The 12634-nt window shown below is 42.9% G+C and overlaps 1 protein-coding gene across 1 annotated transcript in view; it reads left to right on the forward strand.

Moving 5' to 3' along the window:
* Positions 1-806: 806 nt before the first annotated feature.
* Positions 807-12634, forward strand: part of TYR (tyrosinase) — a 106539-nt gene continuing 94711 nt past the window's right edge. Inside the window, exon 1 of the mRNA XM_019525403.1 lies at positions 807-1723. Coding sequence (XP_019380948.1) covers positions 905-1723 — 819 coding nt within the window. The 5' untranslated portion in view covers positions 807-904. The remainder of the gene's footprint in view (positions 1724-12634) is intronic.

Genomic DNA, 12634 nt, shown 5'->3' on the forward strand with positions numbered 1-12634 from the left:
TGATGTTAATAGGACAATGATAGTTTGCATCAGGGGACAACTTACCTCCAAAAGTTTAATGTCAGACAACGGATGCCGTGAAGTTACTTTTCTGTGGGCTATCTACACACAAGAAGCAGTTTCACCACTCCAACACAATGACATCAAAAAGCACACCCTTAACTTTTTTTCTGGTCCCTACATTCACACTTTATTTGACCTTAGTAAACACAGGTTTTAATCTGGAACGGGCTGCCAAGAGAGGTGGTACTATCACCTAACTTGGAGGTCTTCAAGAGGAGGCTAGATAGGCACCTGGCTGGGGTCATCTGATCTCAGTCCTTTTTCTGCCTGGGGCAGGGGGTCGGACATGGCGATCCATCAGGGTCCCTTCCGACTCTACAATCTATGAATCTATGAGAAAAAACCATCAACCAGGTTCCTCCTCCCCTCCCCCCGCACTCTCCCCATTTCTAGATTACCTCTGATTATTTAAGTCAACACATTTTATTTGGTCTGATTTCTTAAATGCATAAATAAATAAGGATTTAGAATTGTCACTGGTGTTTCTGTGCCCAAGTTTTACTTCCTCTACAATTGCCAGAGGAAAGTAATCATGTGCTAAGCAGAAGATGAAAGCTTATAATAAGTCTCTGTATTTTGAGGCTGCAGGGGGAGGATGGGAAAAGTCACTTGGATGTAACCCAGAACATGTGATAATCAGATTAACAGGGTACTGTGTGTGTGTTTCTATGTCTGGAGTAGGAATGGTGAAAGATATTGAAGACTTGCATAGTAAAAAAGTCAGGAGTGAAACTTTACCACTGGAGGGAAACAATTTCTTTCATTCTCTGGGCTGCAGAAGGGGACAGAGCTCTTCATGCACTGAACCATAGCACTGAACGTCGCCTGCTGCTGTGTTAGGATGTCTCTCTTTGCAATGACTTTCCTGCTGGGAATCCTGCAGCCTTCTTCTGCACAGTTCCCTCGAGTCTGTGCTACTTCAGAAAGTTTGCTGAAGAAGGAGTGTTGCCCGCTATGGGATGGAGATGGGTCTCTCTGTGGGGAGTTGTCCAACCGAGGGTCCTGCCAAGACATCCTTCTCTCCCATGCTCCTCTAGGACCACAGTTCCCCTTTTCAGGGGTGGATGACAGGGAGGACTGGCCTTCTGTGTTTTACAATAGGACATGCCGGTGCAATGCCAATTTCATGGGATTCAACTGTGGAGAATGCAAGTTTGGTTTCTCGGGGCCCAGCTGTAACGAGAGGAGACTGCGAGTGAGAAGAAATATCTTCCAGATAACTGCCAGGGAGAAAAATAAGTTTCTTGCCTACCTCAATTTGGCTAAGCGCACTCCCAGCCGGGACTATGTCATTGCCACTGGCACTTATGCTCAGATGAACAATGGCTCAAACCCAATGTTCAGCAATATCAACATATACGACCTCTTTGTATGGATGCATTATTATGTCTCTCGTGACACCTTGCTAGGTGGGTCAAGCATATGGAGGGATATTGATTTTGCCCACGAAGCTCCAGGTTTTCTGCCTTGGCATCGACTGTTCTTACTGATGTGGGAAAATGAGATTCAGAAATTAACGGGTGATGAAAACTTCACCATCCCCTACTGGGACTGGCGAGATGCCGAGGGCTGCGATATCTGCACTGATGAATACATGGGAGGCAGGCACCCCACCAACCCTAATTTACTGAGCCCAGCATCTTTTTTCTCCTCCTGGCAGGTAGGGACTGGCAGGTGGGGGAGTGGTGGGGAGAGGGAGAGTTCCTCTATGCAGAGGTATGCCATGTATACTGGTTTTTGGTAAGTGGGAAATCTAGTTTCCCCAAGTGTCTCATTCTCTTCCTAAATCACCTTTAGTGTGCACAGTGTGACTCAAGGCAAGATGTGCAAACAGCTTTGTGGTAATGCTGAATATATACATCTAGCTAAGAGAAAACAGGGCATTTGTATGCAACTTGCCAGCATGCAGCCATTCCACAGAAGTGTTTGTATCTGAGGAATGGAAACCAAAGTATGCAGTTGTCCTGAATTTACTCTGCAAGCTACAAATTGGAAGGCTTTCTCCTCCCCTTTTTGTCCAAATTTTAAAACCATCCAATTAAGCTTATCTACTTTAATGCAAAAGTCTTCAGTGCACCCAGAAGGACTGGCTGTGTTGTTTTATAGTTTCATAGTTAGTAGGGTCGGAAGGGACATGAGCAGATCATCAAGTCCGATCCCCTGCCATGGCAGGAAAGAGTATTGGGGTAAAACGACCCCAGCAAGGTGATTGTCAAACTTTGTCTTAAAGACCCCCAGGATAGGAGCCAGCACCACTTCTCTTGGAAGTTGGTTCCAGATCCTAGCCGCCCTGACAGTGAAGTCGCACCTCCTGATGTCTAGCCTGAATCTACGCTCCACCAGCTTGTGACCGTTATTTCTAGTCACTCCTGGTACTGGTCAGGGGAACAGGTACTCCCCGAATGCCTGCTGGTCCCCCCTGACTAGTTTGTAACAGGCCACTAGATCCCCCCTCAGCCTTCTCTTATGGAGGCTGAACAGGTTCAGGTCCCGTAGCCTCTCCTCGTAGGGCTGCCCTGCTGCCCCTGGATCATGCGGGTGGCCCCTGTCTGGACCCTATCCATGTTGCCCACATCCCTCTTGAAGTGCGGTGCCCAAATCACTTGTTAACATCAGTGATTTTTTTTGAAGGACAAATAAGAGCTAATAAATCGAGCTAAGAATTTAGTATTCTGAATATTTCTGACTTTTCAAGCAAAGTTTAATTTAATCTGTAAAGCAAGTAACCTACCCCATCTTTGCCTAGCTCAAGTACTGTTTTTGTACTGGGCTCAGATGGAGTGCGTTGGGAGTTCACAACTTTAAAGTCTTAATTGTGACTCAATTATAATCTATTAATGCCTACACAGGGGAGAAAAAAGTTGATAACAGAGGTTCTTCAATCTAGCAAATAAAGTTAGAGCAAGAGCCAATATTTGAAAATTTAAACTAGGAAATACAGACTAGTTAAAGTGCACATTTTTATTGGGAATTTTTATTGGGGAAGAAGGCAGGGCACCTTAGAGACTAACTGATTCAGGGAGACATGAGCTTTTGTATTTAATCAGCAGGTTGTCACCAATGAAATCTTATGCCTCTGAAAAAGCTAGTCTCTTAAAGTGCCAGTCTGGCCTGCCTTCTGCCTGATTTCTGACTAACACAGCTAACTACTTCTCTCTACCCATTTTTATCAGTGATAGAGAAACAGAGATAGGGCTGTGGCAAATCACTGGAAATGTTGTAATTGGGGTGGCTGCTTTTCTAAAATAAATGCTCTAGTTTAAACAAAGCTATTAAGTGCACTCAAAGCAGGATTGAATGCAAGGAAGTCCCATTGTCAGTGTTAAGGAGGAAGTTAGAGTAGACAATTACTATGTCCTTATGGTCTATGAAAAAGTTGGGGTGAACTGTCTTTGTTTCACTGACCTCCAAAGAGATGCATTGATTTATGCCACCTGAGGACTGGCCAGTTTTCATGATTTAAGCAGACTGGGAGAGACTCACTGACATGCTTCAGCAGCTTTTTGTTGTTGTGGTGTCACAAAGCAAAGACTGACTTAACTAGCTGCTGAATGCAAATGCAGGTTCCCTTTGTATCGTCTGGAACTGCACAACGTACCCAGATAGTAGCATCTGCCTCTTTATTTTGAGCTTATGACACCTTTCATTGGCTGCAGGGTAAAACCAGAGTAGCTCTGCTGATTTGGGTGAAAGTCCAGCTGCACACCATTTCAGTGCAAAAATTGGTCCAACCTACAAAACAAGCATAAACAGGAAGGTATTTACTACACAGTGCAATTTGTTCATTCTGACAAAATGAGACTAGCAGATCCCTACAGAATCTGATCCTTATTTCTAAAGGTCTATACATGAAAATGGCATTTAAGCATAGAAATGATATCCTGGCCCCAGTGAAATCAATAGGAATTTTGCTATTGACTTCAGTGGAGCCAGTATTTCACCCATAATGTCAGAGTCAAAACTAGAAAGTTTTGCAGTCAGAGCTGGACAACACTCAGGGGGGGCCAGGGGAATGGTTGTCATCTTACCTGCTCCAGAGACTCCAGAGGTATCACAGCCCCCAGCTGTTGCTTTTGAGGTGAAGTGTCTGCATGCTTTGCCTGTTTCTGCTGTAGCATGTAGCTGTTCCTGTGGTGGGGCTCCCTGGAGACCACAATTCAGGCAGCCCCTCTACATCAGTGCCCAGGTTTGGCACTTCCCTTGCCTGCCATAGTTATACTACTGTATAACATATGGTGGGGCTGATTCTGGCTTCACACTGGTTTAAATGAAGAGCAATGAAAGAAGCGTAGAGATACCATGATACCAGGGTAAAATTAATGTAAGTGAAGCTAGAATCAGGCCTCTCATACCTATCAGATTGGATGGTGAGTCAATAATAGGAGGGTACAGTTATTTACAGGGCATTAGCAAGTTTCTTTTTCTCTTCACAAGCATGCATGTTTCCTACAAGGTACTATGTGTTAAGGAGGTGGGGAGTGGAAACAGTCAGGTTTGTTATGCTTTGCTTATCTTCTCAGACATGATTGTTCAATCTAGCCTCTCACAGATTCCCTATGATGAAAGTGCTCTGATAGTACAACATATTTAAAAATCAGTGGGATTTTATGTCAGGATTTCAGGGTGGCTGTCACTCAGCCATTTGGTAAATGATGCAAAGCTTTCACAATGCAAGTGAAGCCAATCAAAGTCTTTACCTGAGTAGGTCACAAAAGTTTGGAAAACCGCAGGATGTTTAAAAGATGTTCAGTCTGGGGGTAAAATTTTCAAAAAGCACCGACATGCCATTCTCAAAAGCCTCTTGAATCACATTGGAGAATCTGATTTGAACACTTAAGACATTCAGATGCTTTTGAAAAAGTTTGCGGTTGACCAGTTTTCAAACTAGCTCTATACAGAACTTTGAACTCTGATACTCCTCTTGTATTTTTATTCTATGTAGTACTCTCTTGACTTAGGACTAGATGCAGTAAAGGACTTTCATGTTTAAGACAGGACTTAGTCAGGACTCTATTGCCTAAGTCTAAAATTGCAATTCAAAAAGCATTGCTCACCTGCTGCCTAATTTTAGGCATGCCTACACTTAGGACACAGACAGAAGTTACATTTGTGGTGCAATTGGCCCCTTGAAAACACTCTACAGCCATGCTCTTACAGAAAAGCATGGCTACAGAGCACTTTAAAAGTGCCTGATCACGTGACAATCTGAACCTTTATTACATGAGGATTCAGATGACGGCACTTCAAAATGCAGCGCCTTCATTAACTTCTGCCAGAGTGCACTGTTCCCAGTGCTGTCTTCAGAATGGGAGGGGGAGAAGGGAAGGAAGGGATTTCCATCTGGGGTTTGCCCCACCCTTGCTAGAGGGTGGGACTGGAGCCCCCCTGAGGTGGGGGAGCTCCAATCCACCTACCCCACCCCCCAGCACCAGCTTGGCACCCCCAGACTGAGCTCCCTCCCCTCCCATTCTGAAGGCAGAACTGGAACTGGGTGGTGGGGAGGGGCACGGCTAACTGGAGCTTGATTCCTCAGCCCCCTGGACCCAACAGCAAGTATCGTTGGGTCGCGGGGGAGAAGGTCGCTCTAACTCATGGTACTTCCCGGGAAGCGCCATGACTTACTGTGGGGAGCTGAATGTGTGTCAGTGCCTTCTAAAGTGTCTCACCCTTTGACTAAGGAGTCAGCTAGCTGTCTGTAATGCTATCCTTGAGCTTGCCTAGGACTGTCCTAGTATGATTGCTGAGCTCTAGGGTGGATCTGGATCTAAACTCTCAGCAATGGATGTCTAATCCCCTCAGGAAACTGACCTGTGACGTGTTCTCCATACCTACCACCCACCCAAAGTTATGTGCTCTCCACAAGATGCTGTTGTGACCATTCTTTAAAAAACAACACAGATGGTGGAAGTAGTCCCTGTCCTAAGGTTGTTTCTGGATTTTATCCAATGACTGTCTAATGCAAACTACAGAAATAGCCCTAGGAGATTGCAGTGTAAGACTAGTTCTCCCAAATGAATGCCCTCGGTAAGAAGCTAAAGGGTCATCCTCCTCCTTATGTGATTCTGGCGTCTTAACCTATGGATCTCTTCCTTTATGGAGGCATGACTTCACGAATGCACATACTCAGAGTAATGGTAGCCTGATCACTCTATTGTTCAAAATGTGGTACTACTACCAAAATGTGGTCCCTTTTCAACTGACTGTTCTTTACAGGAGAGAGTAACCTGGAATCATTCTTGAAAACAAATATACATTTTCAAGACACCTGCCCACAGGAGAGGAATTCAGTCTGTGGTTTCTAAATGAATGGACGTGCCTCATTTGTAGCCCTGCAACAGGTACTCTGGAGTAGGACAGAACTTCTGACACATCCATGTCACATCAGATACATCAGTATTTTCCTCTCGGCTAGGTCTTGGCAGCTTTCTACTCAGCGTACAGTTTTCTTGGACTGCATTGCTGAGGTACATGACTACAGACTGTGTGGAGGGAACTGGGACACTTCAATCTGGGTTCTGGATTCCATGCTTGAATGCTTCATTGGATATACCCCTTACAACCCATTTCCAATTCTGGAGCATGTGGTGACAGTGTAGCTCAGCCTATTATTCCTCTAGTAGCCTCTAAGCTAAAGTTCACTTTTGACTATAATGGAATAACTCTGAAGTCAACAGAGTTTTTTCAACTTACCTGATACAAGAAGACATTGGAAACCGGTTCTGTAATACTGAAAGGTAACCACAGTAGTCTTAGCTTTAGTGAGAAGGCATCTGCTGCAGTGTGTGCTGATTGCCAAAGCACAGCCAGCTAAATAGCAAAGGAGATACTAATACATGGAACTGGGGGAGAGAATAGTTAGAGCACAGTGGAGCCATTAAGGAAAAGATAATCAAAATGGAAGTAAGGATCAGAGAAATAGTTTTAAAATTACTTTAAAAGGACAGTGTATTTTTAATTATTATTTTATAATCCCAAATGCTCTTTCAAAATAGACTATAATGACTGCTACACTGGGACTATTCAGACACAGAGGCAGGCTCAAGGGGTTGTTATGGATTTGTTTTAAAAATGCAAAGTGCCTATTTGTAGCACAGCATCTATTTTTCTAAAGAAAGGAGAAAATACTTTATTCTGCTGAGAAGTTGCTATGGCAACATGGATACCAATGAATACATGGTGAAATTTGAGCTCCCCCCCTTTACTTACTTCTTCAGCAGGCTGCTCTTACCACTTAATAGAGTGAATTATCTGTCCACGTTTTTCTCACGTTTAATGAAACTTCTGCCTTCTGCTTCTGTTGTCACTACCCAAGCTGTCAGTATTATTGTTTCTTAGACTCTTTCTTATACATTAATACATTTGTGTATAATGGTTTTAGTACAACATTCAAATTCATCTGTCTTAAATAATGACACTTGTGAATACCATACCAGGTTATGCAATCTTATGCAAATCAGGAGAGAGAGAGGAGAGAGGAACCCTTCCATCAAATGTTGAAAGGGTTTTTGGTTTTATTTGTTTAATTATTTAGGATAATGGGCTTTAACATCTGAGGCTTGGGTAATTCATCAGATGTGCCCCACATTCCACTACACAGCTTTAGCAGCCACCATACGGTCACAGGTACCCACCTCTCAAAAAATTGTTTCCTTTTCAGTTTGCAACTCAGAGTTAGTTGCTGGCAATATGTGCTTTATGGGCTCATTTTCAAAAGAGAAAGAAAAAAACAAACCTTGACAAGATTATGCTAATTTTTGTGTATGAGCGAGCATCTGACATTGAGGTGGTCACCAGAATTAATACCCTTATTACCTTCTTAACCAACATTTTAGAATATGAAAATAAAATGTTTTAAAATATTGTGTGTTACAAAGACATTAAAATCTACATGCCATACAGAAATGAGCCAATGTCTATTCTTTTCTGGAGATTAGGATCTATGTGCAAGGTTGACTGCATAGAAAGACAGCACCAACAGGGAGCCAGATTCTCATCCTGGCTAAACAGTCGTGAGCCCAAAGTTGTTTAACTGGTTTCATTGAAGTTATTCTGAACTTACACTGGTGTAGCAGGAAGCAGTGTTTGGACCACTGTTGCTAGGTTAACAGCAATAGCTGTAAAACAATGGTATGGATTCATAAAGATATAAGTCACTAAATAAGAGAGCCTTCATGTTATAGGGTGATATCAGGATTTGAGTGTTTGTACACATGCCCACCAGAAGAATTTCTCAGATTTAAAGGTGGCTATAGAGGATGGTTTGGAGGACCTAAATTTTGGAGTGTCAAGTTGGGAGTTTGGTGTGTTAGACCATGTCTAACACCCAAAATTACAGTGCCCATTGATAGCTCCACCAAACATACCACACAGCTTCATATAGTACCACCCAGCCTGTGAATAATATAAATATATCCATGCGGTGATGCCTCAGTGCCTTTTAGCTTGCCCTTGGTGCTGTCCTTTATACATGGAATTCTTGGCTGCCTTCATCTAACATGATGGCTACTGGACTGGAGGGGAAAGGCAGCAATATACATTGGATAGAGATGCATCATACAGTAGTATCCACTGGGAACAAGAGAGGAATAGTCAAAGAACTGTGAGTCTCAGCTGTACACTGAACATATCATTTGGACTTTAATTTATTGTCCCTTTGGTATATGGATTGCAATGTAGTTAGACAGCTTCTGTAGTAGTAAAGAAAGTATTCATCACATTTAACGTAAACATCAAAGCAAAGATTGTATAAGCACAACATGCTCCTCACTCGCATTGATTTTATACTGAGGCATTATTAAGAAGAATGCTGGCATTAAAGACTCAAACAGTTGCATTTAAGAATATAAGCAATTTGCAAAATCTTAAGAGGAAACAGAATTTTGCCTAGGGCTCCTCTCCTGCTGTTGGGTAAAGGGGCCAGTCTGCCCAGCTGCAGAATAAAAAAGCCAAAGATTTCTACCTTTGCAATAAGGCGAGTCAGCAGGAAAGCTGAGAAATTTTACAAAGTGCTTTCTAACTTGTACTGAATTGAGTTGAAAGATGTTGTAATGAGCTGGGCAAAGGAACCCATTTACAGGGTGCACAGTTTTATTGGTCCAGGAAACCCAGGAGCTAGGCTGCATGTTCTTGGGCACCATCTACTGGCAGCTCACCTTTAAACTCCTTATATAAATATTGCCACACAGACAAATTTCAGTGGAGCTACACAATTTACACACACTGAAGTTCAAGTCCTCAGATTAGTTCTAACAGTAAGTATTTTTCAAGGAAAACCTATAAAGAGATTGCAGGGTTTTTTTCCAAAAGTGACATTAATAGTGTGATGTCTAACAGAGGGCATGTCCTGAATTAAAAGAGAGGGAGGTAACAGGACTTTAAGGTCAGAAGGAACCATTCTGATCAGTCAGTCTGACCTGACCTCTTAAATAATGTTAGCTGAAGAAAATCAGTAACATTGCATCAGATATATGAACTGGTTTGGGCTAGAGCACTGACTCTCACCCAGGCTCCTGCAGCACCTTGGGGTGCTATGAGAACTTTTTAAGGGTGCCAATGGGTGCTGTGCAATATTTGCACTGTTAGGGGTGCCAACACCATACATGATTTGCAAAATAATCCCAGAGATTTTTAAAAAGCTTGCGTACTCTAAAAAGGGGTTGAGTAGCGCTGAGCTAGAGCATAGCATTTGAAAAACACATCCTGGGTGTGTCTACACATTCATTAATGCACCATAGTTACTGCACATTAAATTTAGTACTTGTATAACCAAGTACTAAATCAATGTGCAGTAATTTGTGCAAATGCACAATAGCATTGGCACACGGGTTTCTTCAGATGTTAACAGCACACTAACCTAATACTACTGTGCAGTAGTGTATTAGCACAGGTTTTTGCCTGGCACTCTACTGTGCAGTGTTATTAAGCTACTGTGTAGTTAGCATCTTATCTAGATGCACCCCCTGTGTAGTATTACAGCCAGATTAACTATGCCTGTTTTCATTCCATTCTTTTATATTAGAATTTACTGACCTAGAGTCATCCAATTTCTTATATCGTCTAATCTCTGAAGTGATACAGATACATCACCAGATGATTAATGATGGCTTGGTTGAGAGGCAGGTTGAAGTACTTGGTACTTTATCTATTTATAATACTAACAAATAGATAATTGAAAATGGGTTAAATCCAGTCAGACTAAATGAGCAGTAAAATACCCCTTTGTTCTGTAAGAGATAAAACAGCAGGGATCTCTGTGCAAATCCCAGACCCAAGTAGCCAGGCAAACAGAAGCTAACAACATGCCAGCTAAAGGTCATCCTGAGGACTGATATAGCAAATGTAGGTAGTAGGTCTAGGAAGAGAGTAGGGCATGTATCAATCTTTTTTACTCAAAAAAGAGCAAATTCTAGCAGTGGGAAATGCAGAAAAGTGGCAGAGGGGCCCACCGACATAGTCCAAACGAGCACTGACATTGTGGCCCTAAGAACACTTGAGACAGAGAGAGAGTGTGCAAACTTGCTTTTGACCAGAAAATGAGCTTGGAACAAATTTTTGCTCGCTTGATTACTGCTTTATTGGGGAAATGGGGACTTTGTAAATAAAGAGAACTACATCAAAATCTTGGCTCCACCACCAATCTCTCCTCATAAATGGAACAACCTGCAAGAGGCCAATTTTTTATCTAAACAGTCAAAAGAGATAACACTAATGAAGATGTCCATGTTCTACATTTCAGTGTTCACTGCTTTTCATTGACTGTTTCCCTTCTCCATCTTGGTTCTCAAGGATGCTCTGTGCAAACAGTCTCCTGCGGAGTTTCTTGCCTGCATTGGGATTCTAGCCAACGCTTGGGTTCTGCTTACTTGTAGCTCATTGCAGGATAATACATCTCTCTCTCTCCAATAGCCTCCCAAGAAAACTTAACAAACTGCTAAGCCAAATTGCAATTAATGGAAGGGACAGGCAAGGATGAAATTGTCTGAGGAGTTTTGCTAGTATTGAAGTAATGTTGATCCAGGAAATATATGAAAGGCAAGAAGTCTTGTGGATGATATCTTGTTTATCCAGTAAAAGATATCACCCACAAGAACTCTTGCTTGAGGAGTTTTGCTGTTTCCTGAAAACAAGACAGGGATGGTCTCATGGTTCATGGATAGGGACTCAAAAAATCGGGGTGGTATTCTTAACACTACCACCAGCTTTTCAATGTGGGCAGGGCATTTTAATCTCTCTGCATGTTAGTAAAATCAGAGGAAGACGGTGTTAACAGTCCCATTTTCTGTTTATTCTGTCTATTTAAATAGAAAGTTCTTTGGGTAAAAGACTTTTATTACAAATTTGTACAAACTTTTGTATAATGGAGCCCAAATCGTGATTGGTGCAATGCACTGTTAGATACAATGGTAACAGCAACACTAATGTCTAAGAGCTGAGTACTTGTAGTAGCCTAATAATACTGTGCAGTAGGGTATTAGCATTGTCTATGCTGTGATGTGCTACTGTGACATACTTTTGGCTACTACATAGTCAGTGTCTCATGTAGACATGACCAGTATATATTATCTTTAAAAAACAATTGCCATCCAAACCTGTTGACTGTTCAGTCTTAATTATTACAATGCAGTCATGCATGATTGTATTTTTTTCCCACAGGACCCTTGCCTAATTGCCTAATTGAAAGAGCAGAAGCTCCTAGGCCTGATATGTAAGAGACACTTCAAAGCAGGGGACTTTTGTAGTGGCTCCTGATATCTATTTTATTTATTCTTTTAAGGCCTTACTCATTTCTTCTCATTCTTGGAATAACTTGTGCTGATAATTCTCTCTCCAGGTTGTACATACTGGGAAATGAGCCCATATTTCTTTCCACACTGCTCACCACGTACCTCAGTTCTGATCTCCTCAATTCTGATCTGCTCAATTCTGATCACTATCACAGGTCGCATCTACACAAGACACTTTACTAATGATTAGAGCAAATTACTATACAGTAACTATCACCATCTACACATGTAGATGCTTATTCGCAGTAATTTGCTCTAATGACTAGCAAATTTACATGTTATTAGTTATTGCACAGTAACACATATGCAGATGCAAATATGCTCCCGGTCAGCCCCACTACCAGAGGGCCACTCGAAACCCAGTCCAGCTCTTTACCTGCCACAGCCCCAGGCCCTTAAAAACAGGGAGGCTGGGGTCCTGGGCCACCTGCAGCCATCCTCTGGCCACTGAGTGTCCCCACAGAGGCCCCAAACTAGTTCAGCCTGCCCACACACCAGTGCTGCTCCTTTGCACCACCACAGTGTGCAACTGCCAGACCCGCACCGTTGCACTGCACTAGGTGTTGCAGGTGTCTTCTAGGGCTGGGAGCACCCAGGGACACCTGCAGCCAGCCTCTGGCCACCAGATCCTGCTCCAGCTGGCCCCAGGCCACCCACAGCAGCCTGCCCAGACCCTACTATTGGTGCCCAGAACACTTTCACCATGCACCTGCCTGTCCTGCACTGTGCCCCTACAGTGGGTGCTGTGTGCTCCTGCCCAGGCCCGCCAGCACTGGGACTACCATACA

Source organism: Gavialis gangeticus, unplaced genomic scaffold, assembly GCF_001723915.1.
Source record: "Gavialis gangeticus isolate Ggan-Ray unplaced genomic scaffold, GavGan_comp1, whole genome shotgun sequence".
Classification (NCBI taxonomy): domain Eukaryota; kingdom Metazoa; phylum Chordata; order Crocodylia; family Gavialidae; genus Gavialis; species Gavialis gangeticus.